Here is a 27916-nt window from a genome sequence, read left to right on the forward strand (position 1 = left end):
CTATTTCTCTCTGGTAAAATGAAGATTTCCATAGCTTTAAAAAATGTTTTAAAACTATTCATCGCAATGTCCTGTTCATAAAGTGTTTTGATCAACCCATTGACAGCTTATTTACTCTTAGAATGTCTTTTATTGAAAGTGGCAGAACATGTTGTCATTCACTAAAGATCAATAAATATAATAGAAAAGGTTAGCACATGGAAGAAAATTAAGGCAAAAAATATCAAAGAAGCTTGAATCCTCTTGGCTGGAATTCCTAACTCCAGTCGATTTACCTAAATCCTCGATGTGTTCACTTTTGGAACCATGTCTAATATATTGACCAGAGGGAACGTAGCCTTTGGAGTGTGGCTGGGAAGAAACTGATGGGGGAAAGAACCAGAGATGGAAAAGTGTCCAAGAAGGGGTGGGATTTAGGGTGGAGGCCAGAAAAAAATGGGAGCCGTTCCTTCATGCATTGAACAAATTTTTTTTTGCCTCCCACAAGCCAGGGCCTCTCGATGTGCGTCTTTTCCGGATGGGTGCTCCTCTTGGACACGTTCCGGATTCGGATTATCTCAGGAACTTGAGTGGCCCTCGCTTCCGACCTCCCGTCTCCCAAATCGCCTGGAGGCGGGGGAGAGCGGGTGGGGCCGGGGAGATGCGATGCCCGCAGCGCGGGGCACATCTGCTGTGTTCCGCGCGGAGCGTCTGTCAAGCGGGGGGCGCCACTCCGGGTGGAACTCTCCGAAACCCGCGCCCTCCCCCGCCGCCCCCGGGCTTCTGCTGGTTTCTTTGGGGAGGGGTGCAGAAAGGCAACTTTTGGGAACTTGAGAGTGGAGTGCGGGGCACAGTGGAACGAGCGTACACATCTTACTCGATCCCGGTGTAGGACTCCCTTGCCGGAAACAGGCGCAGTGAGCGGGCCGGGCCGGATTTGGGCCGGCGCCGGGTTCCGAGCGGCGGCGGCGAGGCGGGGCGGAGCGGGAGACAGCCCCCCAGGTGCAGTTCCCCGTCCGGCCTCGCGGGGGCGCCGGCGCGGCCGATCAGGTGACCGCGCGCTGGTCCGGGGCTGCGGGAAGCGGCCTCGTTCTCAGCCGGCGGAGACGCCGCCGCCGCCGCCGCCGCCACACCTAGTGGAGGAGCCCGGGAAGGCGGCTCGGTGGGGGCTGGGGCGGAGAGCGCCGGGGTGGGGACGGAAGGGCGGCGGGTGAAGCCAGGAGGCAGCGGGGCGCGGGCTGCTGCGGGGGAAGGGACCCCTAGGCGTCCGCCGCGGCTCGCTCTGTCACCGGCGCGGAATTGGGGCGCAAGGGCCATGGGCGCGCTGCCCTGAGGCGCAGGTCGCGGGCGGGAGGGGAGGAGGCCCGAGAGAGGCTGCGGCGGCCGCGGGCCGGCGACTGGGCGCGAGGAGGCCGGCGGCGGCACCACCACCACCACCACCACCTCCACCACCATCATGTCGCGCTCCGTGCTGCAGCCCAGTCAGCAGAAGCTGGCGGAGAAGCTCACCATCCTCAACGACCGGGGCGTCGGCATGCTCACCCGCCTCTACAACATCAAGAAGGTGCGCACGGGCCGGCGAGGCCGCGGCGGGGTGGCGGGCGGGCCGGGGAGGGACGGAGGCCCTGGGGTGGGGGCAGCGGGCGGCGCCCGGGGCCGAAATCTCGGCGTCGCCGGGATGCGCCGCGGCCTAATGCGGAGTCCCGGGCGCCTCCTTCGCCGGCTCGCCGGCCGGCCGGAGGCAGGGAGAAGCCATTTCCCCGTCCCCAGCGGCGGGATCCGGCCGGGCCCGGCGCCGGGCGAGGGGCGCCGCTGCTGCCGTCACCCCTCCCCGGCCTCCGCGCCCCGGAGCGGGTCAGTGGAGAAGGGAGGGTGCTGGGTGGACGGGATCGGGGTGGGGTAGGAAAACTTGGGTGTTCCATAGCTGAGGTTCAGCGGTAGAAAGCTGGCGACGATCGCAATGTTTTCCCCTCAGTTTTTTTGGTAAGTGTAGGAATGTGGGAAGGAAATGGCTCATCAGGAGGAACTCCACAGCCCCTTCACTTTGCCACTTTATTTTAGATCGCTAGATAAAAGCCATGTGAGAGCGTGTTGACGATTTGCAGTTATTTCATTTCGAAGGCGGAGAGGAGGGGGAAGTGAGGGTGGAACCAATTTTCTTCTGAAACACTTCTGGGCTGTGAGTCACTAGAACTGGAATAACAACCTTCCCTCCTCACTCCTCCTCCCCAGTCGAATAGTACCAGAACACCGTTTCTTAAAGTTTGGTTTCTTTGGAAATAAAAACTGTAAATAGGTTCCTATTACCACTGGTCTATAGCATATTCTGATACTTTCAGTAGCTGTCGCTAATAGGCCCACTGAAACTCTTTACACAGCTTCATCAGATTAAGGAACGTTAGCCTGAATTGGACTTAAGAAAAACAGACGGAAAGACATATAACAAATATGCATTATTTTATCTTAGGAGAAAACAACCAAAATCTTTTTCTTGTAAGACAAGGTTGCTAAGTTTAAAGAATTTGATTAAGAGAACATTAAGAAAATGTTTGGTACAATATAGATCCTTAGTTTCCAGTGTGTATTTGATGTCATTATCTTCGTAATTATTATTGTTGGCTTTTACTATATCACCAATATTTTGTGTTAGTTTAATCATAGCAATAGAATCACAATGCTTGTAAATTAGGGCTGCTGAATTAAGCGGTTTTTTTGTGTGTTTTTTTTGTTTTAAATATCATCGTGGGTTCAAGTATAAAACTGGTTTATTTCAACAATGTGATGCAGACACTATAATTCTGAAGAAGAATACTGTCCTGGCTTAATAAAGATAAATTTTGTATAAGGATAGCTTAGTTGCTCACCTGAATGAAAGAGAATTGATTGTCTCTAAATCCAGTGCAGTCTGGAGAGTAATGTGCCTAATAGTTTGTTACATTTTATGTGGCAGGGGCTCAGTGTGGTTGCATAGAAGCCCTGTGCATTTACCAAAGAGCCTCGGTTATTACTTTATGTAGGTTAGGAATAATTTAATTTCAGATAGTTTTCCTTACAGGTTGTATTTACTGGAACCTTTTTGTGAGATTACACTCCTTAACAAACTTGGAAATTGGTTTCTGTATGAACTTTATCCAAAAAAAACAAGCAAGTCAAACATTACTAAAAGTTACTAGACCTGTGGTATTGTGGTTAAAGGAAATGGTTATGATGGTTTCCAAAAGAGGAAGTGAGAGTAACATCAAAAGTGATTGGGGGATATGGGCAAAATACCTTTTTTAAAGCATTCATTATACATTTTTATAGTATAAATACACTCAAACTTTACATATTCTACCTTCATAAATTAAGTAAGATTAAACTAAATTCTAAGAATTTGAATTTTTATAATTCCAGTTCACAGCTTTTTCTCAAAAGCGTATTTTCTTTCACTTCCTGTTTTGAGAAACTTCAGGCTCTTGTATTCTTGAACTAGTCAAATTTAAAATGAGTGGAATATAATTATTATATCCAAGTGTCAAATATTTTGAGTTATTGAAATGTTATATTTCAGCACTTAGCACATTTATAGTTTGTTCAAAAATATTTTGTCTACCTTGCCTTATTGTGAATTCCCTCTAGGCAGGGACAGCGTTACTCATTTTTGAATTACTAATACTTTGGGCTTTATCTGGTCCATGAGGCCTTCAGTTAGGCCTTGTTGAAATGGATGAATACAATATCTATTTTTTATATATACATATATATGTATATATGTGTGTGTATAGATATATCATATAAATGTGTCTGTATATATATATAACCTTGGTCTAGTTTTAATAATAATAGATTTGCGTTTGATCTTCTTGTATAATTTTGCGTACAAATACATCAGATAGATTTTGAATCTTTTAGCCTGTGTAGAAGTGTCTGTAAGACTGGCCTATCTTCCAGGCTGGCTAAGGATTGAAACATGTGTTCAGAAATCTTGCCAAAAAAAGTAAGATCTGTTCACCATGTGTTTATAAGGTTCATGCTGTCTGCATTTTTATGACAGTATAAACCATGTAATCTTTTCAATCTCAGTCTCTTATAGTCCTCAAAAAAAAACTTCCACCATATATAATACGTCTGTCAATCAATTATATCTTTATTAATGCATGTGTGCATTAGATTGTCTATCAGATATGATTACTTTGCTCTGTTTCACTTGGAGGTATGCAGTGGAAATATTTTAGTGAGCATACACAATGAAAAATACTTAAGTGACAAATAACCAAGAATAATATGCTTTAATGTTCATTAGGGGGTATGTAACATGGTTACCGAAAAATGTCCCCCCCCCCCCTTTTTTTTTTAAAGAAAACAATTTCATCAGTTGGAAAATTTTTGAGTTCTTAATGTGTGCAGGTTATGGACATTTTAAGGAACTTGTCTGATCAGGGATGTAGAAACACATAAAGGAGAATTTTAGGGAAAATACATGAAAGTGGTAGGTTTTACATTTAAATTTAGTTTTTTCTGAGTCCCTTAAAGTTTTGTTTATTTTATTTATTTTTTAATTTTTTTCTTCATTAATTTTGAGAGGGAGAGAGAGAAACATCGATGAGAGAGCATCGATTGGCCACCTCCTGCATGCCCCCTGCAAACTGGGAATTGGGCCCGCAAACTGGGCATATGCCCTGATCGGGAATTGAACCGGGGACCTCTTTGGTGAATGGGTCGACGCTCAACAACTGAGCCACACCAGCCGGCTTAAGTTTTATTTTTTTATTTTTTTTTATCCTCACCCGAGGACATTTTTTTCCATTTTTTTTGTTCAGATAGAGTGGGAGGGAGAGAGAGGAAGAGAGAGAGAGAGAGAAACATCGATGTGAAAGGGACACATCGAGTGGTTGCCACCCACACGACCCAACCAGGGCCCGGGACAAACTGCAACCAAGGTACATGCCCTTAGCGGGAACCGAACCCCGGATCTCTCAGGACCGTAGGCCAACGCTCTAACCGCTGAGCCAAACTGGCCAGGGCTTAAGTTTTATTTTTTATTAAAAATTTATCTTCCCTTTTCTACACCTAATAATACCGCTCACTTATATAGTGATTTTCACATATTTTTCAGGCTGCTTTTATACCTGTTAATGTGGCATGGCAGGCAGTGTGGTGGTGGTGGTAAAGAGTACTGGACCAGAAGTTAGGAGACCTGCATTCCAATATTCAGTCTGTCACCGAGAGTCCTTTCACATTGAGTAGGTGTCTTGACTTTCCTGAGCTTAATTTCTCCTCATCTGTGAAATGGGAGAAAAGTAATTGTAATAGGAACAGCTCTGATTATGTTATCTTGTAAGTTCATTGTCAAGTAGCAGGGTAGAAGTTATGGCCCATTTTAGATAATAATTGAGCTCAGTTTTCTGTCATAAGGGATGGTAATGCTATGCCTACTTCACTGGATTGTGAAGATAAAAGAAATAACAATGTGAATGTTGTTTAACAAAATGTTTATGAATGTAAGATAGGAATCTTTATTTAGGAGTCTCAGCAATCTTTTGGGCAACATGTGTTTTTCTGAAATTTTACTGTTGTTTGGCAAACATGTTCCCAAATCCCAAAAGAAAACATTTTTGCTGAGTCTAAAAATATTTCTGTTGTTTACTTTTTTTTCTTCTCTTTTCCTACATTATCACCAACATGAACTTGAAAACTCTGTACCAAAAAGGTCTCAGTTAATACTTGCATATTTTTTCTCGTGTTAGATTATTATCTCAACTTTAAAGGACAGAAAAGACCCACCCAAACTTTTTAAATAAATGAAATAGTTTTACAGATTCCAACACATTTACCTTTTTTTTATTAGAGTAATATCCCCCCCCGCCCCGCCTTTTCCCCATGATTATGGATACATTTATTTCATGAGGAAAAATTAATAGAATAGCAGTGTAAAAGTAAAAGTTCTTAGCTGGTATCTTCTTATGTAAAGGAAAGAAAAAAATACTCATTTGAAGGGTGCAGTGCAAGGTTAAAGGAGGGGACCAGCTTCAGTTCTCCCTTTCACTGTTATGTTTCTCTTCATTTAGATTGTTATTTTCTATGTTGGTTAATCAGGAGCTAGAACCATGTATTAAAGACTGGATTGTGGCACATTCTAGACTCGTTATTAGTATAAGATTTTTTTTTTCTCCCAGTGGGATTTCATTATCAAGAGCCTTAAACATGTTAGGAATAAAATATTATCTCTCCATAAATCTGAATTTAAATTATATATATTATTAAGGAAGCTACTTGTAAAAATGAGGATTTGATAATTCTTTTTTTTTTTTTTCATCCTCACCCGAGGACATTTTTCCATTTTTTGTTCAGGTAGAGTGCGGGGGGGAGAGAGGAACAGAGAGAGAGAGAAACATCGATGTGAAAGGGACACATCGAGTGGCTGCCACCCGCACAACCGACCAGGGTCAGGGACAAACTGCAACCGAGGTACGTGCCCTTAGCGGGAACCGAACCCGGGTCTCTCAGGACCGCAGGCCGACGCTCTAACCGCTGAGCCAAACCGGCCAGGGCGGATTTGATAATTCTTGTTATGCTGGATGGTAAGCTAAGGAGATAAAGATCTCTGAAAAATACCTAACATACTATTTTTAATTTTTGAAGTGGCAATGATAGATTATCTTGTGTTTTCTTTGTGGAATTGTTAAATAATTTAAATATTAAAACTTTTAAATAATTACAAAAGTAACACATTTATTGTCAAAAACTCAAACATAACAGAAATGTGTGACTTCAAAAATTCTTTGCTTGCCTATCTCCCACTTTAAAAATAAGCCATATATACTTATACCCTTTTCTGTATAATTGCTAATATGTGCATGAGTATTTTCTCACATTATCATTAAATTAGGTTCTTTACAAAAATAAAATTTAAAAAAGCATGGTGGCCCGGCCGGTGTGGCTCAGTGGTTGAGTGTTGACCCATGCACCAAGAGGTCACTGGTTCGATTCCTGGTCAGGGGCACATGCCCAGGTTGTGGGCCCAGTCCCCAGTGGGGGGCATGCAGGAGGCATCCAGTTGATGTTTTCTCTCATTGATGTTTCTCTCTCTCCCTTTCCCTTCCTCTCTCTCTCAAAATCAATGAAGGGGAAAAAAAAGCATGGTGCAGTTTACATATAAATGAAATTGAGGTCCTAAGCTTTTGCTTATATACTTAAATTTTAAGAAAATTAAAGGCATGGACATATTTAGCTAGTTATATCCAATATGTTAAAAATGAGACCCAGATGAAAAAATTAGTCAATATTGAAAGTTCTTGTCCTTATTGGTTAGGTTGACTGAAAATCTAATTCATATTCTTGTTTGATTATTTACTAGTAATGTTAGTATTAAGTAAAATTTCAGTAGTAATTTGGGGTCACGTTTATTAGTAGATGTACATTTGTATGTTACTAGATTTAGTTTCATCTCTTTATAGCCAATAATAATAATGTGTAATAAAAGTAATGCCAGCTGCCATTTCTTGAGACCTTACTATATGCTAAGTATTTGGATTGTTTTTTATTTATCCTTATACCTGTGATGTTTTTATTTTTTAGATAAAACAATTGAATTTGGAGGGGTTAAGTAATTTGCCCAGTTCTTACTCTAGAAAATAAGAATTTGGATTGGCACCTTTATTTCTTGGCCTCTGAGTCTGAGCTCTTAATTATTTTTGTCATTAGATTTATAGTCATTAGTAAAGTTCTTGTGGGAGATATAATTAAATTTTGAAGACACAATAACCTTAAAGAAAGATGTAATTATATTACAGAAATAACTTTGTACTATAGACTACATTATATGAACTTTGTATGGATTTGTATGAAAAAAAACATTAAGTATACTATAAATATACCAGAGTGATTATTGATTTTTAGAGAGAGAGATATGAAGGGAGGGAGGAGAAGAGAGAGAGGGGCAGAGAGAGACAGAAACATCAATTTGTTGTTCTTATTAATGCATTCGTTGGCTGATTATTATTATTATAGTTATTTTTAAATCCTCTCCCAAGGATATTTTTCCATTTATCTTCAGATAGAGTGAGGGAGGGAGACAGAGAGAGAGAGAGAGAGAAACATTGATGTGAGAGAGACACAATGATTGGTTGCCAAACTAATAGGACTAACCATACAGCTAATACTAAAGAAAATAGGAAGTTTTCCTTAAACGGGCAAGAATACATAATAAGATAGAAAGGACAGCGTAAACTAAAACAAACAATGAAATAGCATTAATCTTCCTAATTTTAAGGATATGTACAATCATTTTCTCACTTGGAGATATTTTGGTTTTAACTTTCAAATTTCAGATACATTTTTTTCATTTTACATTTTGAATTCTAGTCAGTGGCTGCCTTCTGCACACCCTTTACTGGGAATCGAGCCTGCAGCCTGGGCTTGTGCCCTGACTGGAAATCAAACCAGTGACCTCTTGGTGCATGGGACAACACTCAACCAACTGAGCCACGTTTACCAGGCCCAAGACCATTTTTAGGGAACATTTCTTAACTATTCCTTTTAACTACCTGATATTATAGTTTGATATTTACTTACTGCTTGTGCAAAATAACTATATTTCAGAAGTATGTTAGTAATCCTTTAAAGAGCAACTTTTTTAGAACAGTAAAAGTATGACCAGATATAACACTTTTAAGAATCTATAATAGATCATCGTTGTTTTATAAACTGAGATGTTTCTGTGTATTGGAACCTGAAAAATGTTTAAGGGCAACAGTGATAGAAATAACTTGTGAATTGAATAGTAATTAGTAACTCATTTGAATCCCTAAAATTTTTTTTAATCCTCATTTGAGGATATTTTTCTATTTATCTTCAGATAGAGTGGGAGGGAGAGAGAAACATTGACATGAGAGGTATGCAACCGTGGTACATGCCCTTGACCGGAATCAAACCCACAACTCATTGGTCCGCGGGCTGACGCTCTACTGCTGAGCCAAACTGGCCAGGGCTGAATCACTAATTTTTTTTTTTTTATCCTCACCTGAGGACATTTTTTGATATTTTTTCAGATAGAGTGGGAGGGAGAGAGAGAGAGAGAAACAGCAGCGTGAAAGGGACACCTTGAGTGATTGCCACCCGCACAACCCAACCAGGTCCGGGGACAAACTGCAACCGAGGTATGTGTCCTTAGCGGTCACCGAACCCGGGTCTCTCTGGACTGCAGGCTGATGCTCTAACCACTGAGCCAAACTGGCCAGGGCTGAATCACTAAAAATTTTAATAATGGATTTTGATATATATAATGGGTTGAAATATTCCTTAAGTTCATGATTTTTTCCAGAACTTGCGCTTCGAAAATAACAACCTTAATTCATATCTCTTATTTTGTGATTACTGGCTCTTATTAAGAAGAGATAGTTAGCCCTGGCCGGTTTGGCTCAGCGGTTAGAGCGTCGGCCTGCGGTCCTGAGAGACCCGGGTTCGGTTCCCGCTAAGGGCATGTACCTCGGTTGCAGTTTGTCCCCAGCCCTGGTCGGTTGTGAGGGTGGCAGCCACTCGATGTGTTCCTTTCACATCGATGTTTCTCTCTCTCTCTCTCTGTTCCTCTCTCTCCCTCCCACTCTACCTGAACAAAAAATGGAAAAATGTCCTCGGGTGAGGATTAAAAAAAAAAAAAAAAAAAAAAAAAGAAGAGATAGTTAATGATAAATTACATTAATTTTAAAGCATTTCCAATAATTTCAGTATACTTTTCTATCAAGCCTCTTAATCAAAACTGTAACAGTGGAGTACTCTCTTTCTTTTTTTCATCCACTCAAGCCCAAGGGAAAGTTCAAGCAGAATGGTTGACCAAAATATAGGTGATACACGTGAGAAAAAAATTGGAAAGTTCAACACCAGTACTAGAATTTGAGGCTTGCTTTGCTCCTGTTAGATTTTCCAATATTTATTGAAAATTTTCACACTGCATTACTTTCATCATTTTAAAAATTAGAAAATAAGCCCTGGCTGGTTTTGCTCAGTGATTAGAGTGTTGGCTTACGGACCAAAGGGTCACGGGTTTGATTCCCAGTCAAGGACATTACCTGGGTTGCACATTCAATCCTCAGCTCCAATTGGGGTCATATGAGAGGCAACCAATCAGTGTGTCTCTCTCACATCAATGTTTCTCTCTTTCCCTCCTTCTCTTCCTCCCTCCCTCCCTCCCTCCCACTTTATCTAAAAATTATCTTCATAAAAGGAGACATCTCGTTAATTGGGAGTTTCGCTCTATTGCTTTAGTATAGTAGGAAGTCCTTCTTAAGTGAATTATTAAGTATTGCTTTTTGCCAGAATGTATTTACCTAGATGTTAGCTTTCAGTCGTCATTTATTTTTTTCTTGTACTTTTTCTTTTCTTTTTGCCTGAGTATTCCCCTCTAAGTGTCTCTATTGGCATTAAGTGATAAATCAAGTAAGTTGGTTTTAGAAAAAGTAAAATGGGACCTAGTACTTCTGTATAGTGTCTATGATCCTTGTATTTTTTATTGGTATTTTTTGAATGCTCATGAAATGCCAAATGCCATTGTAAATTCTGCACACAAACGTATACACACAGATGCATGCACACACACACTCATGTAATGGGCCTAAAAACTTTTTTCAGTAGATTGTAATTATTATTGCCTATTTAAGAGATGAAGAAACTGAGACACAGAAGTAAAATCACCTTCTTATGGTTACACAGACAGGAAGTGATTGAGCCAGGATTTGATGGACAGCCTATCATAGAACTCATTACATGTTTTCTATAAGTACAGCAAATTTGGTATGTTTAGACTTAGGGTAAATGAAGGACTGTGATTTGGAGAGAGAATTATAGTCACTATTGCTAGTCTGTATATTATGATAAAGACTATTCTATTATTACTCTTTATGAGACTTTTACTTGGGTAATTATAATTATTATAACTATTATTAACAACAGTTAACATTTTTAGAGCACTTATGTGCCATTCTTTTTGCTGAATCTGTACATTGTTTATCTCTCTTTTAATCCTCATAATGACCCTATGAGGTAAGTACAAATTTCCCCATTTACACATGAAGAAACTGAGACTTAGGAGATATTATGTATTAAGATCCCATGGCTAGTAAGAGGTGAAGATTGAAACCCAATCAATCTTATTTCAGTCTGTGTTCTTAAACTTTAAGGCATACTGCCTCCCAGTGTAGTATGCTTAGATACGACTTACTGAGCAGTGTGGGGAAAAGGTAAATCAATTCCAAGGAAAGGAGATGATATAACCATTTATTTTTCCATTGAAAGGAAATTATATTCTTTTTTTTTTTTTTTTTTTATCCTCACCCGAGGATATTTTTCCATTTTTTGTACAGATAGAGTGGGAGGGAGAGAGAGGAAGGGAGAGAGAGAGAAACATCGACGTGAAGGGACACATCGAGTGGCTGCCACCCGCACAACCAACCAGGGCCGGGGACAAACTGCAACCGAAGTACATGCCCTTAGCGGGAACCGAACCCGGGTCTCTCCGGACCGCAGGCCGACGCTCTAACCGCTGAGCCAAACTGGCCAGGGCGGAAATTATATTCTTTTTTGTTTGCAGTGTAAGAAGGAAAAGCTTCTCATAAATATTATTTTAATAACTTGATTAAATTCTTGCACAGTAAAGTTTGTGATCATGGGAAATGGGTATAGTAGGCTATCATTTTTATTATTTGATAATCACTAATATTGTTAGAATGGATAGTTGATTTTTTTAAAAATTGATTTTAGGGAGAGGAATTGGGAGAGAGGGAAAGAGGGAAACAATGATCAGCTGCTTTCTGTAAGAGCCCCGACCAGGGATTGGACTTGCAACCTTGAGTATGTGCCTGGACCGGGAATCAAACCTGCCACTTTTTGTTGTATGGGACGGCGGGCACTCCAGCCACCTGAACCACACACCAACCAGGGCTGGAGAGCTGATTTTTTAATATAATTAGAATGTGAAAGATAATACATGTCATTAAAAAAAACAACTAATTTGTAATCACTTTAGGATTTTGCACTACTTCAGGTGTGTTTATGAAACTTGACTTTCATTTTGTCACTGATAATAAGAAAATGCTAATCTGTAGCTATTTTTATTGGGATAAATTCTTAGTTGAACAGTTCTTAGTTATTCTTATTTTATAGTGTAATTTTTGGGAAGTTGATTAATTGGAAGATTAATTTATAATGAATAATACATTAAACGATGATAGTCTATTCTGAGGAAAAGTCAGATACATTTTAGTATTCATGATGTTGAAATGGAATTGACATAGTAGCCTTTGTCAATTTGGTTAAGGATCATGAAGTTCTAAATTTCTTAAAGTTAATTTTGTTGTATCTAATTATGTGTGAGAATTACCAGAACTCTTACTACATTCCTATTTCCATTTGGAAAATATAGGAATGTTTGCGTTGATTTTTATAGTTTGGCTTGGAAGGAAGTTAGGTGATATTTGAAAAATAGTTTCAATTTGAGCTGAAGTGCAAGTTATCCAATAACAATTTATTCTTATTCTTGGCTACCGTTTCTTTTTAAGGTATGTAAAATTTCACTGATTGTTTTGCTCCTATTTTTATAGTTGCATGAAGTCTTTATTTTTCCTTCTAGAATTATTTTAAGTTGATTTAGAAAGAGCACCAAGAAACTGACGCGGTTGTACCCTTACACAGTATTTAAATATATATAAATATATACGAGTAGTATAAACTCTATGAATCTATTGTACCCTTACACAGTATTTAAATATATACGAGTAGTATAAACTCTATGAATCTATTGTATACGACAACTTGCTACTTAGAATACCCTTAAAATTGTAGCACCATATAGTTCTAATCTTGTTTTGGTATTCATAGTCTGCAGTGCAAAAGTTCTCTACTGAAACGTATGTCATAGTTTGACAATCCATTGTTTACAGTAATTTTCTCTCTTTTTATTACAATGCTTCCCCAGCAAGGACAAGTTTGGAAGGTTTGCAAAGCTTTTCACCTTCCCTCTGCCCGCTTGCCCGCTTTCAGATCAGTTTCATGTTTCATAACTTCTCTTTCTGCAGTCCACAACATAGCTATAGTAAACAATGAAAAAACATTGAATTGTAATACTGTATTTTCTCATACATAGTAGAGTGATACAAATTTTCAAAGGACACATCTTTTTAAAAATGCAATAAAAAATTAAATAGGAATGTTACAGTCTTATGAATTCCCTAAGAAATAACATCTTACTAAGCAAGCAGTTAATTAAATGTCACTTAATGAAACAGTGAGCAGTATTGAAGATTATATTCGGTATTACTAATAGTTCAGATAAAAAGTTCTTTTTAATAATACCTTACATTTATGTAATGCTTTACAGTTTACTATAGAGAATGCTGTACTGCTGATGTGGTCAAAATGTGAACATTTCCATTTGTTCTGTGCTTATGAGGTATATATAGAACAGATGTAGATTCATTGTTTGAAGTGCTGCTGGTATGATGGAAAACACTGCTGTAGCTCAGATGTTCAGAGGAACAGGCAACACACTTTGGTACTGTTAAGACAATTTTAGCAGCTTCCTGTTCTTTTGAACTAGGGCTCTTGTATTAAAATGTTCAAAGTGAATGAGCAGAACATTTTGGAAAGACATTTAAACATAAGCTTTTATTTTATAACACTTAGAAAGAAACATTTCTAGTATTTTACTGAATATTTAATTTTGTAATATTTTATTAGCTTCAGATGAATACAATCCTACCTCAAACCAAAAACTTATTTTCTTATTCTTTTTTTTTTTTTTTTTTCTTTTCTTTTAGGTTTGAGCTTTTTCCTTCACTGCTGTTCTGCGCTAACTGCTTTAAAACTTTCCATGCATTTTTTTTTTCAGTAGAAGAACATCTCTGTACTGTCTCCCATTGCATATTTCAGCTGTGACAATCCCTGCACTTTGCCTATTCATTTTATCACCTGCTCACCAAAAACAATAAATATCTCTCTAAATTCTGATTACAGATTTGCCATTGTTCCTTGGTTTTAGAAGGATACATTTCACTTTTTTTTTTATTACTGTTATTTTATAGGCATGCGGAGACCCCAAGGCAAAACCGTCCTACCTTATTGACAAAAATCTGGAATCTGCTGTGAAATTCATAGTCAGAAAGTTCCCTGCTGTAGAAACCCGCAACAACAATGTAAGTCATCTAAATTTTTGTATTACTTGATTTAGGCATCAAGGAAAAATAATGATCATTAAACTGTTGAAGTAGCTCTGATTTATCTAATTCTTTTATTTTAATATATAAATTACATACATTGAATAACAGTTTTTAGAGACAATGTTCTTATCTCTGAAACTAGAAAAATTACTCTGTACTACATTGCCATTTTATTATACACAACATAAGATCTTAATTTCTTATACACTTTTTCCCTTTCAAGTTGCAACAGAGGAAGTTAATAGATATGTATATATTCCAAATATTTGTATGACTAGTTTGGGAGTATTTTTCATGTAATTATGCATTTAACTTTATTTTGATGTTAGTGTCTTTATAGCTTCCATTGTTTTTAGTAACTAGGTTCCATTTTAAAATATATGTTTCTTTAGTATCTTTATAAATGAGAAAATCCTTTCTGAAATTTAATAATATAACAGAGTGATAATGTTAAGATCTTTATTGTTCCATGTTTTCTCAGATGAGGAAGTTTCTTAGTGTATTGAGATATAGTCATATTCATAGTTTTCCTAACATATTTATATATCTTTTGATAGTTATTTATAATAACTTCTATAAATAACTAGTTTTAGAAAATTAATAATTGTTTTTCACCTTACCATTGTCTTTTCATGTAAATTTTATTGGCTTAGAATCTTTCTGCATGCCTTCTTTTTTTGTTTTTTTTAATTAGCACTGAAATTACTTATTTCTTGAAGGTTTATTTATTTATTTTATCCTCACTCGAGGACATTTTTCCATTTTTTTGTTCAGGTAGAGTGGGAGGGAGAGAGAGGAACAGAGAGAGAGAAACATCGATGTGAAAGGAACACATCGAGTGGCTGCCACCTGCACAACCAACCAGGTACACGCCCCCAGCGGGAACCGAACCCGGGTCTCTCAGGACCGCAGCATGCCTTCTTTTTTTACATACATATTTTTTTGACAGTCTCATGTTATAATCTTTGCTGTCTTTTTTCTTTATGTACAAACTTTGTCTAGAAATTTCCTCTTACATATGTTCTCCCTACTTTTAAGCAGCACTGTTTAAAAAATATTTTGTCATCTTTTGGTTTCCTCAAATCATGTATGTTCATTGAAGATTTATAGTTAGCCTATTTTAATAGAGAGGGAAACGTACCAGTTAGTCTTAATAAAATAAGTCTGACAAAGTGCTTTTCAAAGAATTTTTTAAAAGTCTTTGTTTATTGTGAGTAAAGGTCTCTCTTTGTTTCATAGAAGATTATGTTTTATTATTGGTGCCTTGTGGTATCACAATTAGTTCCTGGTTACAAATGGGTGATTCAAAGTACACACTTATTAAAAACACTATTATTTGTGTGGAGCGCTCTTAATTATTGACATTAATTAGCTAATTTATCTGAGGGATTATATACCCAGTCTGAATGAGAAAGATTTTATAATGAAAATCAGTCTTACATTTAATTTCATATAGTATACCTGTTTCTCATGGCTCATAAAATCTCTTGAGTTCTTTAAAGAACCTTTTAAAATTAGTTTGTGTGTGTGTGTGTGTGTGTAAATTTCCATCAGAGAATATAGATCAGAAGTATGAGGACTTAGAAAATTGACAAGATCTGATTAAATATATAATCAGTTTAATGACAGTAAAACTTTTTTTAAAGAGTAAATAAGGAATTTTTGCTATTCTTGATTTGCTGAGCAAACTGTTAATGATTTTTTTAATAGTTTTACTTCCTTGCTCAAATTGTAGCACAGAATTGATTTATAAATAACAGCTTTAGTGAGATATTCATATATCATACAGTTCACCCATTTAAAGTGTACAATTCAGTGGTTTTTAGTGTATCTGCGGACTTGTGCATATATCACCACAATCAATTTTAGAAAATTTTCATCACCCCAAAAAGAAACCTTGGACTGATTAGCAGTCATTCCTGCCAATCCCTACCCAGCCCCTGGCAAACACTAATCTACTTTATGTCTGAATGCCTGTTGTAAGGCTTTCATATAAATAGAATCATATAATGTGGTCCTTTTTGAATAGCTTCTCACTTAGCATAAGGTTTTCAAGGGTTATCCAAGTTTGTAGTATATATCAGTAGTACTTCATTTCTTCTTCTTTTTTTTAATATGTTTTTATTGATTTTTTTAGCGGGGGAAAGGAGAGAGAGAGAGAAACATCAATGAGAGAGAACATTGGCCACCTCCTGCATGCCCTGCACTGGGGATTGGGCCCACAACCTGGGCATGCGTCCTTATCTCTGATCAGGAATTGGACCGGTGACCTCCTGGTGCATGGGTCAACGCTCAACCACTGAGCCACACTGGCCAGGCTAGAGTCTGTTTTTAAACATTATATTTTTCTCTAGTGCTTGGCATGTAAGAGGCACTAAGTTAAATGTTTGATGAGTGAATGAACCAACTTGATAGGCTTTGACTTAGCTAGCTTTCATTTATTCAAATATTGTCTTAGATCTGTGTCAGGACCCAAACTTATCAATCATTTTTAACATCTTTGTTATTAGGTAAAAAATTACTTTGTAGTAGAGCTACACAAATACATTTCATTAATGCTTTACTGAAAGTAACCTGGAAAAAAGAAAGAGTCCCAGCTTCTTAAACACATAAATGTGTTTTGGGGTGGAGTTGTGGTATTTGGGATGGTTGCAGGGAGGCCCTTTACACATGCATGGTGGTTTATAGTTAGGATTTAGAAGGAAAGGGTAAGAAAGCTAATCTGCTCCAAATTAGTTTTTAAGAGGGCATTTTTTGTGTTGTCATGGCTTCCGTTATGAAGGTTGCATAGTGGTTAAGAAAATGGGCTTTAGAGTCAATAAACCAGAATTTGAGTTGTGATCTTTCCACTTTTTAACTGAATGATTTTGGGCAAATCATTTAACATCTTAAGGCCTCTTTGCTCTTATTTCTAAAATGGTGATAATACCAATCTTAAGAAACAGTTTAATATCTCCTAGAGCACTGAGATTTGTATGACAAATTGCTTTTGAAAAATGGAAACCATTATTTATATTAACCTCTTCGACATTTTGATGTACTTCACTGGCTTTTCTTCTAGCCGCCCTTTAACTGTGGGTATTTCTTTTCTTTTTTAAAATATGTTTTTATTGATTTTTTTAGAGAGGAAGGGAGAGAGAAACATCCATGTGAGAGAGAAATATTCATCAGCTGCCTCCTGCACGCCCCTTACAGGGGATCGAGCACGCACCTTGGGCATGTGCCCTGACTGGGAATTGAACCTGGACCTCTCAGTTCATGGGATGATGCTCAACCCACTGAGCCACACCAGCTGGGCCAACTGGGTATTTCTACATGACCTCCACCCACCCACCCAAAGTATATATGTATGGAAACATTTACTTCCATGATAAATCAGATCTGAGCTCTAGATCTAAATTTCAGCTACCCTTTGGACAGTTCCACATGCTAAATAGCAAACTCTTCTGTGTCCAGTATTAAACACATGATTATCCTCCACTATTTTAGTGGTTATTTTTTAGTGTGTTCTCAGCCTGGAGCCATCACCACCCACTTGGTTACCTAAACTAGAACCTTTAGAAACCCCCCTTTAACTTTTATAAAATCTCAAGGTGGTCATTTAGGGCTTGTCAATTTTAATATATACATAGTGTCTTGAATTTATCCCTTTCATCTCTATGTCTCTTGATGGGACAAATGCTGTGATAATCCAAACTGCTTTTCGTGCCTCCCAATCTACCATCCTGTTACTCCTCTTCTCCCTTACCCCAACCTCCACTAGGGGAAGCAGAATGCGACAAAACTAATTTCTTTCTCTGTGGTACTTCACATTTCTGTTTTCCTAGACCATGCACTCATTTTAGATTCCCTGTTGACTAGGATGTAGTAGACCAGCAAATAATACTTTGGTTTTAAAAGGAATCATCTTGCCCTGGCCAGTTTGGCTCAGCAGTTGGAGCATTGGCCTGTGGACCAGAGAGTCCCGGGTTCAGTTCCCACTAGGCCCTAATGGCTAGGGCATGTACCAAAAATTAATTAATAAAATAAATAAATAAATAAATAAATAAATAAATAAATGGAATCATCTTGCCTGGCCATTGTGGCTCAGTGGTTGAGCATTGACCCATGCACCAGGAGGTCGCCGGTTTGGTTCCTGGTCAGGGCATATGACAAGGTTTTGGGCCAAATCCCCAGTGAGGGGGCATGCAGAAGGCGGCCAGTCAGTGTTCTTTCTCATTGATGTTTCTATTTCTCTCTCCCTCTTCCTTATTCTTTCTCTAAAATCAATAAAGAAAAAAAATATATAGATATATATAAAAGGAATCATCTTGGTGTGGCTCAGTGGACTGAGAGATTCCAGGTTTTGGACTTGATCCCCCGTAGGAGCGTGCAGGAGGCAGCTGATAAATGTTTCTCTCTCATATCGATGTTTCTCTCTCTCTCTAAAAAAATCAGTAAAAACATATTAAATAAATAAAAGGAATCATCTTGTAAAATAAAGTAAAGAGTTTTGATGATATACTTTGTTGTGAGTAAATATATATAGATGGGGTGGGCAAAAGTAGATTTACAGTTTGTTTGGAAAATAATACAATAATAAATGATAATACAAAAATAAGCTCTGGATTTCACAACTGTACTCACGACTGTAAACCTACTTTTGCCCACCCCTGTACACACACACATACACACACACACACACAGGAAACTTAAAGAAATATTTGGTGTTGATCTATTAAACTTGGCCAAAATTTAAGGAATTTTAATACAATGAGAACTAACGTGTCAATGCTCTTTGAAAAAGATATCAGCATTCAGTTAATATCTCTTCTACATGTAATAGTCTTTAATTCAAGTTTGAATAAACAATATAAATGAAAGAATGAACCCCTCATTAGAAGATACAAGTGAGCTTTGCTTCAATATATTTAAAAAGTGTTTGAAACAGGTCAAGTGCAGGCAGGGAATTGTATCGCTATTAATGACCTATCTAAACTGGTTTACATTTTGTTTTCTTTTTCATTTTTACCAGAATAACATGAATATATGGGTATGAAATAAATATTCCAGGAGAATTTAGGATGCAAAGTGAGTGTATTTCCTACCCACCCTTTCCCACCCTAGTCATGTTCCTCAGAGGGAACTTCTGCTTTTAGTACTTCTAGAGGTTACCTCCAAAATTGTAAGGAATATGCTTCTTATTTTATTTTTTTATTTTCATTTATTTAATCCTCACCTGAGGTATTTTTCCATTGATTTTTAGACAGAGTGGAAGGAAGAAAGGAGAGAGAGGGAGAGGGAGGAAGAGAGAAACATCGATGTGAGAGAGACACATCGACTGGTTGCCTCCTACTTGACCCTGGCTGGGGATTGAACCTGCAACCCAGGTACGTGCCCTTGACTGGGACTTGAACCCGAGACCCTTCGGTCCATGGGCTGATGGTCTAACTGCGGAGCCAAACTGGCCAGGGCTGCTTATTCTTTTATATATTCATTTACCAAACTCTAACCTTAACTCTGTCCTCTTCTTGATGTTTGGTAGTTTTTTTGTTAATATTTTTGGATCATTGGTTACTTCCTTTTTAAAAAAAACCTTAATTAATAAAGTTCTTTATTTTTATGCCCTAACCTGGTCATTTATACATTTATGTTGTCAAGTTTGTTCATGATTTTTGGATTTTGTAATCATAAGTGGTCTGAAATTGAATTATATGCTGATTTTAAAAATGAAAAACTGGACCCTGGTCAGTTTGGCTCAGTGGTCTAGGGCATGGCATGTACCTGGGTTGCAGGTTCTATCCCCGACCCTGGTTGGGGTCATGTGGGAGGCAACCAATCGATGTGTCTATCTCACACGTATATTTTTCTGTCTCTCTCTCCCTCCCTCCACTCCACTCTATCTTAAAAAAAAAAGAAATCAGTGGAAGAATATCCTTGGGTGAGGATTAACAAAAAAAAAACAAAAAACTGGTAAAGACCTGAGTACTCATTTGCATTGCTTTACTTTATTGTTATACTATGGACTTTCTTGTAAGTTCAAATAATATAATATACTTATATTTATACATATAATATAGTTAGCATTATCGTGAAATAAATTCCTCTAGAATTGTTTTTCAGTTAAATTTGTTTCACAGGTATAACATGACTTTCTGAAATTACAACAGGTCCTTGAATAACATAATTTCCTTCAGTGTCATTTGTTAACAATGTTGATAAGATGCCAGAGGAACTTAACTCTTGTTTATATCAATTAGCCTGTGGTAAATTGGTTTTATTGTATGTCAATTTGCTTAGTCACATAACCTTAAAGATGTTAAGTAAGGACTTACTGTAATTATATGCCTTTATAGAATTCTTAAATTTATCCAGCATAACAATCATACCACCTTTGTATAAGATTTTCTTTTTTCTTTTTTGTTATCCTCACCCGAGGACATTTTTCCATTTTTTGTTCAGATAGAGTGGGAGGGAGAAAGAGAGAGAAACATCGACATGAACGGGATACATCGAGTGGCTGCCTCCCGCACGACCCAACCAGGGCCAGAGACAAACTGCAACTGAGGTACGTGCCCTTAGTGGGAACCAAACTCGGGTCTCCTTGGACCACAGACCGATGCTCTAACCGCTGAGCCAAACAGGCCAGGGCGATTTCCTTTTTTTTGAGCCCACTTGCCTGTAATCTTCTATCATCTAACTTTGCTCTAACTCTTCTGCATAGCTTTCATCCTGGGACGTAATCTCTTTATTGTCCTGAGTGTAATGGTTTTCACTTGAGCTTTCAACTGAGTTTTCATAGAATTTTAAGAATCTGCTGAAATTATGTACAGAATTTGTGTATAAATGTATTTTCAGCTTTCGTTTTTCTCATTCTTTGGTTTTTAGGATCCCATAACACATCTGTTTTAAAGTGACTTAATTTTGTGACTCTTGTGCACTATATTTTCTAGTTATACTGAACTACAGTTATAATCATTTCAGCTTAAGGGAGCCTTCTGATTTCTTACAAATGAGTTTGCCAGTGAGAATTATACTGGGGTGTCACAGCATAGCCCCCAAGGAGATGTATTCCTGGCATTTGCATTTTCATCTTTCCATTTTCTTCTTATTTACTGAAGTTACAGCTTGCCTCTAGTGATAGTTTTTTAGCTACATTTCAAACAGTTGTTAACAAATTTCTTTGGTTGCAATGGTGATTGGGATGCCTTTTACAATAGCAAAGCATGTTACTATTAACTAATTATCTGTTGTTCTTAAATTTTTTTTTTTTTTGGTCATTTCTTTGATGAGGTTTTTATCATGGTATCTTATTTTTCATGGGAGGTCTGGTCTTAACCTTTTGTTAGATAAAAAGTTTTTTTTGCCAAGATCCAAAATAAAAGACAGGAAAATAAACATTATATAATGGAGTAAATAATAGATTTGCAAAATACTTATTTTCCTTTATTCTTCTTCCTAGCACTCATTTTGTCTAAAAATATTTTAAATATGTACACCAATGTTCTTCGGACAAGAATATATATATATGTGATAATATATATACACACACACACATAGGAAAATATATTGTGTCAGTTCTCATTATCTGTTGTAGGATAGAACATATGTAGAGCATGAGAAAATACATATATTTAATTGTTTTTTTTTAAAGGATTATTTTATTTTGGGAGGATATTATATGCTTTCTTGCACAAATGGTCATGCCTGCTTTCTCATGCCTCAAGGCCTTTATGCTGTTTTTACTATTGGGAACATATTCTTTCATTAAGCTAACTTGTCTTTATCTTTCAGGTCTGTCCTTAGCTATCACTATTTCAAAGAAGCCTTCTCTAACTCTTTCAAATTAGGTTAAGTGTTACATGTATATGTTTCCATAGTCCCCTCCACTTATCATTCAATTTTTTATTTAAAACATTTATTGAGTGCCTTCAATGGTCCAAAACCTGTTCTGGGAGTGGGGATCCAGCAATGAATAAACATATCAAGTCATCATTCTAGTAGAGCTTACATTCTACTGAACAGATAGACCATAAAAAAAGAATAGGAACATACCAGGTAGGGATGAGGTTTTTTTGTTTTTGTTTTTGTTTTGTTTTGTTTTGTTTTTTGGAGAGAGAGAGGAAGGGAGAGGGAGAAAGAGGGAGAAACATCATTGAAAGCGAAACATTGATTGGCTGCCTCCTGCACACCCCCTACCAGGGATCAAGCCTGCAACCCAGTCATGTGCCCTGACTGGGACTTAAACCAGCAGCCTTTTGGTGCAAGGGGATGATGCCCAACCAGTGAGCCACACCTGCCAGGGCTTAAGAAGAAGAATAGAGCTAGGTAAATGAGCACATGTTGTGATAGTGGCGAGATGCTAATTTATTAAGATGCCCAGGGAAGACCTACCTAAAAAGGAGGCCTTAGGGTAGAGATTTGAAGATAAGAGGGAGTGAGGTGAGTTGGAGAGAAATAAGACCCCAAGGTTTTTGTCTTGAACAAATATAAAGATTTACTGGGGTAAGGGAGCAAGATCAGGTTTGGGATTGGGCATACAGTAGCTCAATACTAGATATGTTAAGTTTGAGAGGCCTATAGAAATCTGAGTGGAGTTGTTGAGTAGCCAATTATATACAGATGGTCTACCACTTAATGATGGTTTGGCTTATGATTTTTCTGCTTTACAGTGGTGTGAAAGCAGTGTACATTCAGTAGAAACTGTACTTCTAATTTTGAATATTGATCTTTTCCTGGGCTAGTGATATGTGATAACATACTCTCTGGTGATGGTGGACACTGGCAGCGAGCTGTAGCTCCCAGTTACCAAGGTTATCACAAGGGTAAACAGTCGATACTCTGTAGTGTACTGTGTTGCCAGCACTGACTAGGCTTAAAAGCATTTTTGACTTACGATATTTTCAACTTAGGATGGGTTTATCCAGACATGACCCCAGTGTTGGTTGAGGAGCATCTGTATATGTCTAGAGTTCAGGCTAGCATTAACCTGACACTCAAGTTGAAGAATTATTGAATATTTTAAGAGAGAGGAGGAGTGAAATAGTCATTGAGGAGAGTGGGAAAGTATGTTGACAGTGAAAATGGAGTGATGTGTTCAGTTATGGTAAGGATCATGAATTCAAGTTGAGTGGAAGTCAGCATAGGTGTATGCTTTCTCCTGTTGTGGGTTTTATCAGAAAATTATGATAGAGGTACAGAGGGAAAAGGTGGGTAACAGAATGATGGGCCATTGAATCTTAAGATGGATAAAAATGGAAATAAGATATGAGAGGTTGAGTGACAGTAAAAAGATGGTAGTATGAATGGATAGGAGGTCCCTCTGAGTTCAAAGAATTAATGAGAGTAGGGTATTAAGAGGATATTAGAGGCAGTAAGTAGAAATGATTCTCCCATTGATGCTACTTCACCTTGTCTTCAAATTTCCCAAGAACAACAGGTGTTCAAAAAGGCCATTAAGAAGCCAAGACAGTTTAAGCATAAACTTTATTCCTGTTTACAGGCCTGCCAACAGGGAAACTTAACATAAGCCACCATCTGTCAACATGTACTCATGTAACAAAAATAATCCCTGGGTGCTGTCTCAGTTCTAGGCCCTACTTTAACTTCCTGTCTTGCTCACCATCTTCATCACCCTTAGAAGCTTTGATCTTTGTTTTTGTATGTTTCTCATACTAGAGTGTGTTTGTGTGTGTGTGTTTATTAACCTTATGTTATTACCAGTTGATGTGGCATGTGGGGATTAATCATTGTAGTTTTTCACCACCTTTGAACCTTGCACTTAGAAGTTAGTTGTGGTGTTACCAGCTTCTAAAACTGGATAGTTATCTTAAAAAAGCGAGTTACATGTATATCTATGTATACTAATTGTCATTAGACTATATGCTTATTTAGGGGCAGGGGCAGAGTTTTATTCATCATTTTACCCCCAGCATCTCCAACAATGTCTAACAATATAATAGTTTGGGATATTTGTTGGCTAAATAAATGACATATTACAGTACTTTTTCACTTATCTAGAGGTTACTTTTTGTATCATTTGCATCTTTGAATCACACCTAAGAACTAGAAATTTTCCCCCAAAAAATGAAAGTACTTGTCCCCATAAAGGTATGTTTATAGCAGCATTCGTTATTCATAATAGCCTAAAACTGGAAGCAGTTCAAATGCCCATTAACTGATGAATAAACAAAATGTGATATATTATGTAACAAAAATAATATTCCGTTTGTTCAAAGGAACAAACTACTGATTCATGTTACAGCATTGATGAACTCCAAAAACATTAGGCTAAATGAAAGAAGCCAGGTGAAAAAAACTACACATTGTACGATTCCATCTTAGGACATGTCTAGAAAAAGCAAACTTACTGAAACAGAAAGCAGATGAGTAGTTACTTAGGGCTGGGGTTAAGAGTGGGATTGACTATAAATAGGCACGTAGCAACTTTTTGGGATAATGGGAATGTTCTAAAACTGAATAGGATTGGTGGTTGTACAACTCTATATAGTTTACAATAATTATTTAATTGTTCATTTATGATAGACGAATTTTATGATATGCAAGCTAAATGATTTTGAGCAACCAGAAGTGGTATTTTAGAAAAAAACAAAGTTTATTCAAAAATAAGGTTTTTGGTTCTCAGTATGCTCAAGCTTATTGAGTTTACTAAGGCAAATTTGTAAAAAAGTGTATTTTCTAACATGTTGTACATTGAAAGATACTGTCAGGAGCAAATGATAATTGACAGTAAGATAAATAAAAACTTAAAAATTAAAAAGTCATTTGGCAAGGACTGTTTAATGTTGGCAGATTACCTTGCACATGTCAGTAGCTCTTGAGTTCATCTTGACATCAGTAGCTCAGTATATTAATTGATTACAATGATGGCACCTAATCAGTAAGAAAAGCCTGATATATTTCTGTGTATTCAGGTTATGAAAGCAAGGCAATCACATATAAGAAAGATTTTTTGGGAAATTATTAAAAGCTAGTGTAAAAGTACAAGCATCATTTATATTTCCATTTATAATGGAAATGGTGCCCATTGTATTTGGTTAATTGTATTATCATATTTATACAAAGATATTACACCTGACCAACCACACCATATTAAGACATATAATTAGTGATTTTCTAGTACTAAAGATAAAATTAGTTTCATCGCTTTGTGCTAATTTGACTATCTTGTGACCAGAAATCTTAAACTTCCAAATTTTTTGTAATGCAAGTTAATGGGTTCAGGTGGTGAAATAGAGGTTGTTTTAATTTATGTTACTGAAATGTATTTATTTATTTAATCCTCACCCAAGAATATGTTTTATTAATTTTAGAAAGAGAAGGGGGTGAGTGGGGCATGGAGAGAAATATCGATGTGAGAGAGAAACATCGATTGGTTGCCTCTTGTATGCGCCTGCACTGGGGACTGAACCCACATCCCTGGTATGTGCCCTGACAGGAATCAAACCCACATGGTTTTGGTGCATGGGACAATGCTCCAACCAACTGAGCCACCTGGCCAGTGCCATATTACTGAATTTTAGATTAATCTTTATTTTAGTTACTTAGTGCTGCATAACAGACTACCCCAACTCAGTGAGCTTAAAACAACTTCATGCGCTACCATTCTGTGGGTTGATTAGGCAGTTCCTCTGCTGGTCCTTACTAGCTGTAGGTCACAGCTGCATTTAGTTGATGGGTTGGCTGGGGATGGGTCCAGCTGGGATAGCAGGATGCTAACCTCTCTTTCCTTGTCATATGATATCTTAGGCCTCTTCACTCATGGGACTTTAGAGCGGTGTTCCAAAATGAGCAAAAACTGAAGCTGTAAGGCCTCTGAAGTTGAGTGTCACTTCTGTTGCTTTGTATTGGTTGAAGCAAATCACAAGGCCAGATAAGATTGTAAGAGTGGGAACATACTCAACTCTTGATGGGAGGATCAATAAAAATTCTATCACAAAGGGACATGGATACAGCCTTTGCCTTTGTTTAAAATATGAAACTTCTGTTCTTTGCTTTCCTGAATTAAACAGGTGACTATCAATGTAAACTTGAAAAAGAGCACTTCAATATATAAAGTGAGAAGTTTGAATTAGAGGAGTTCTTAAAAGCTTCAGTCTGTGAGACTGATGCAGTTACAATTAAGTACAAGTATTTCCTGAAAGCAAAAGAGCTTTAGCTTTGCTGGTCCCTATAATTCTTTTTATGTCATATTATGGCAACTTGAATGTTGAAGTGTATTGAAGAAGTGGTTTGAGCTTTGAAATCTGATTGACCCAGATTGGCATTTTATCCTCTTCTACTCTGTTTCTGAATCTGGAAAATGAGGATAAAAATATACCTTGATTGGGAAGATGAAAAAAGTTCTGGAGATAGATGGGGGGGGGGGGTGATGATTGTACAACAATTCATTTTTAAGTGTGAACTGCACACTTACAAATTGTTAAAATGGTAGACTTTATGTTAATGTATATTTTACTGCAAAAAATATACCTTGAAAATTAGTCATGAGGATTAAATTTAGTAAACATTCCGTAGTGCTTATTTCCCAGGCCTATTAGGATAACTTTTCCTAAAATGTATTATCTTACCCTTTGCTCAGAAATATTGACTGCCAGTAGAATCCTTTGTATTTGATAAGAGGAAAGTTCTACAGAGTCCTGTGAACCTTTTTTAAAATGATTAATCTTTGTGTTAATTTGGATTTTCAGGTAATCCTTGGAGATGTGCTTATATTTGATATGAATATGTCATTCTCTATAGATGTTTCTCACTTCTTTCTTTAATGCTTTTCTATCCTGGAAGAACATAATGAAATATTTTGCCCAACTTTGGGGATTTATTTAAGGGATTAAATTATTACTTTGTATCAGGATATATAAATTCATTTGAGACATGATTTGATACCTTTATTTCATTCATTTATAATCAGCAGTGCAGTTAAAAACTTGACTCCATGAGTTTTATGTTGAGAAACTTGAGGATCATTTATTTATTTATTCATTTATAATGTATCACTGTGTGCCAGTATTCTAGATTCTGGAGATACAGCAGGAAGTAAACAAACCTTGCCCGCATGAAATTTAAATTCAAGTGGGGATGTTAGACAGCAAACAGCTAAAATGAATAAATGCATATTTTCATTTGGAGAGAAGTGGTAGGAAGAAATGGAAAGCAGGAGAAGGAGTTAGAGAGTAATGAGGGTGTGGAGATTATTTTAGATAAGAGTGCTCAACAATGGCTTCTCTGAAGAGAAGTGAAGTGAAGGAGCAAGCTATGTGAAGAAGTAGAGAAGAGCATCTCTACCACGAGAAAGCAAGTGCAAAGGCTCTGGGGTGGGCCCAAGCTTGGTGAATTTGATGAACACTTGAAGGAAGACCAGTATTGAGTAAGGCTGCAGGAGCATGAAAGGAGATTAGGTCTTAGAGATAGGCAGGGGTCCTCTTTAGATTTTATTTTGGTAAGGACTTTGCGTTTTATTCTGAGTGTGATGGGAAAACATTGGAATTAAAAAAACAAAAACAAAAAAAACACCCCACAGTTTCATTTTGAAATAATACTAGACCAAGAAAATTAGTAAAAATAGTACAGAGTTGCCATACTATCTTCACCCAGTGTTAACATTTTGCATAACTATTACTGGAATCATTTTTTGAGGGTAGTATATTGCTTAAAAATGCCCACTCTACTGCTGCATTGTGGAGAAGACCGAAGAGGCAAGAGCAGAAGTACAGAGACCAATCAGGAGGCTACTGTTATAGTCCAGATAAGAG

The 27916-nt window shown here is 37.5% G+C and overlaps 1 protein-coding gene across 4 annotated transcripts in view; it reads left to right on the forward strand.

Moving 5' to 3' along the window:
* Window positions 1–721: 721 nt before the first annotated feature.
* Window positions 722–27916, forward strand: part of NCKAP1 (NCK associated protein 1) — a 101639-nt gene continuing 74444 nt past the window's right edge. The window contains exons 1-3 of one of the 4 annotated variants that reach the window (XM_036254185.1): window positions 722–1543; window positions 12926–12943; window positions 14031–14141. In XM_036254185.1, coding sequence (XP_036110078.1) covers window positions 1436–1543; window positions 12926–12943; window positions 14031–14141 — 237 coding nt within the window. In that variant the 5' untranslated portion in view covers window positions 722–1435. The remainder of the gene's footprint in view (window positions 1544–12925; window positions 12944–14030; window positions 14142–27916) is intronic. The other 3 variants (XM_036254186.1, XM_036254187.1, XM_036254188.1) reach the window with 3 other exon arrangements.

Source organism: Molossus molossus, unplaced genomic scaffold (assembly GCF_014108415.1).
Source record: "Molossus molossus isolate mMolMol1 unplaced genomic scaffold, mMolMol1.p scaffold_m16_p_11, whole genome shotgun sequence".
Taxonomy (NCBI): Eukaryota; Metazoa; Chordata; class Mammalia; order Chiroptera; family Molossidae; genus Molossus; species Molossus molossus.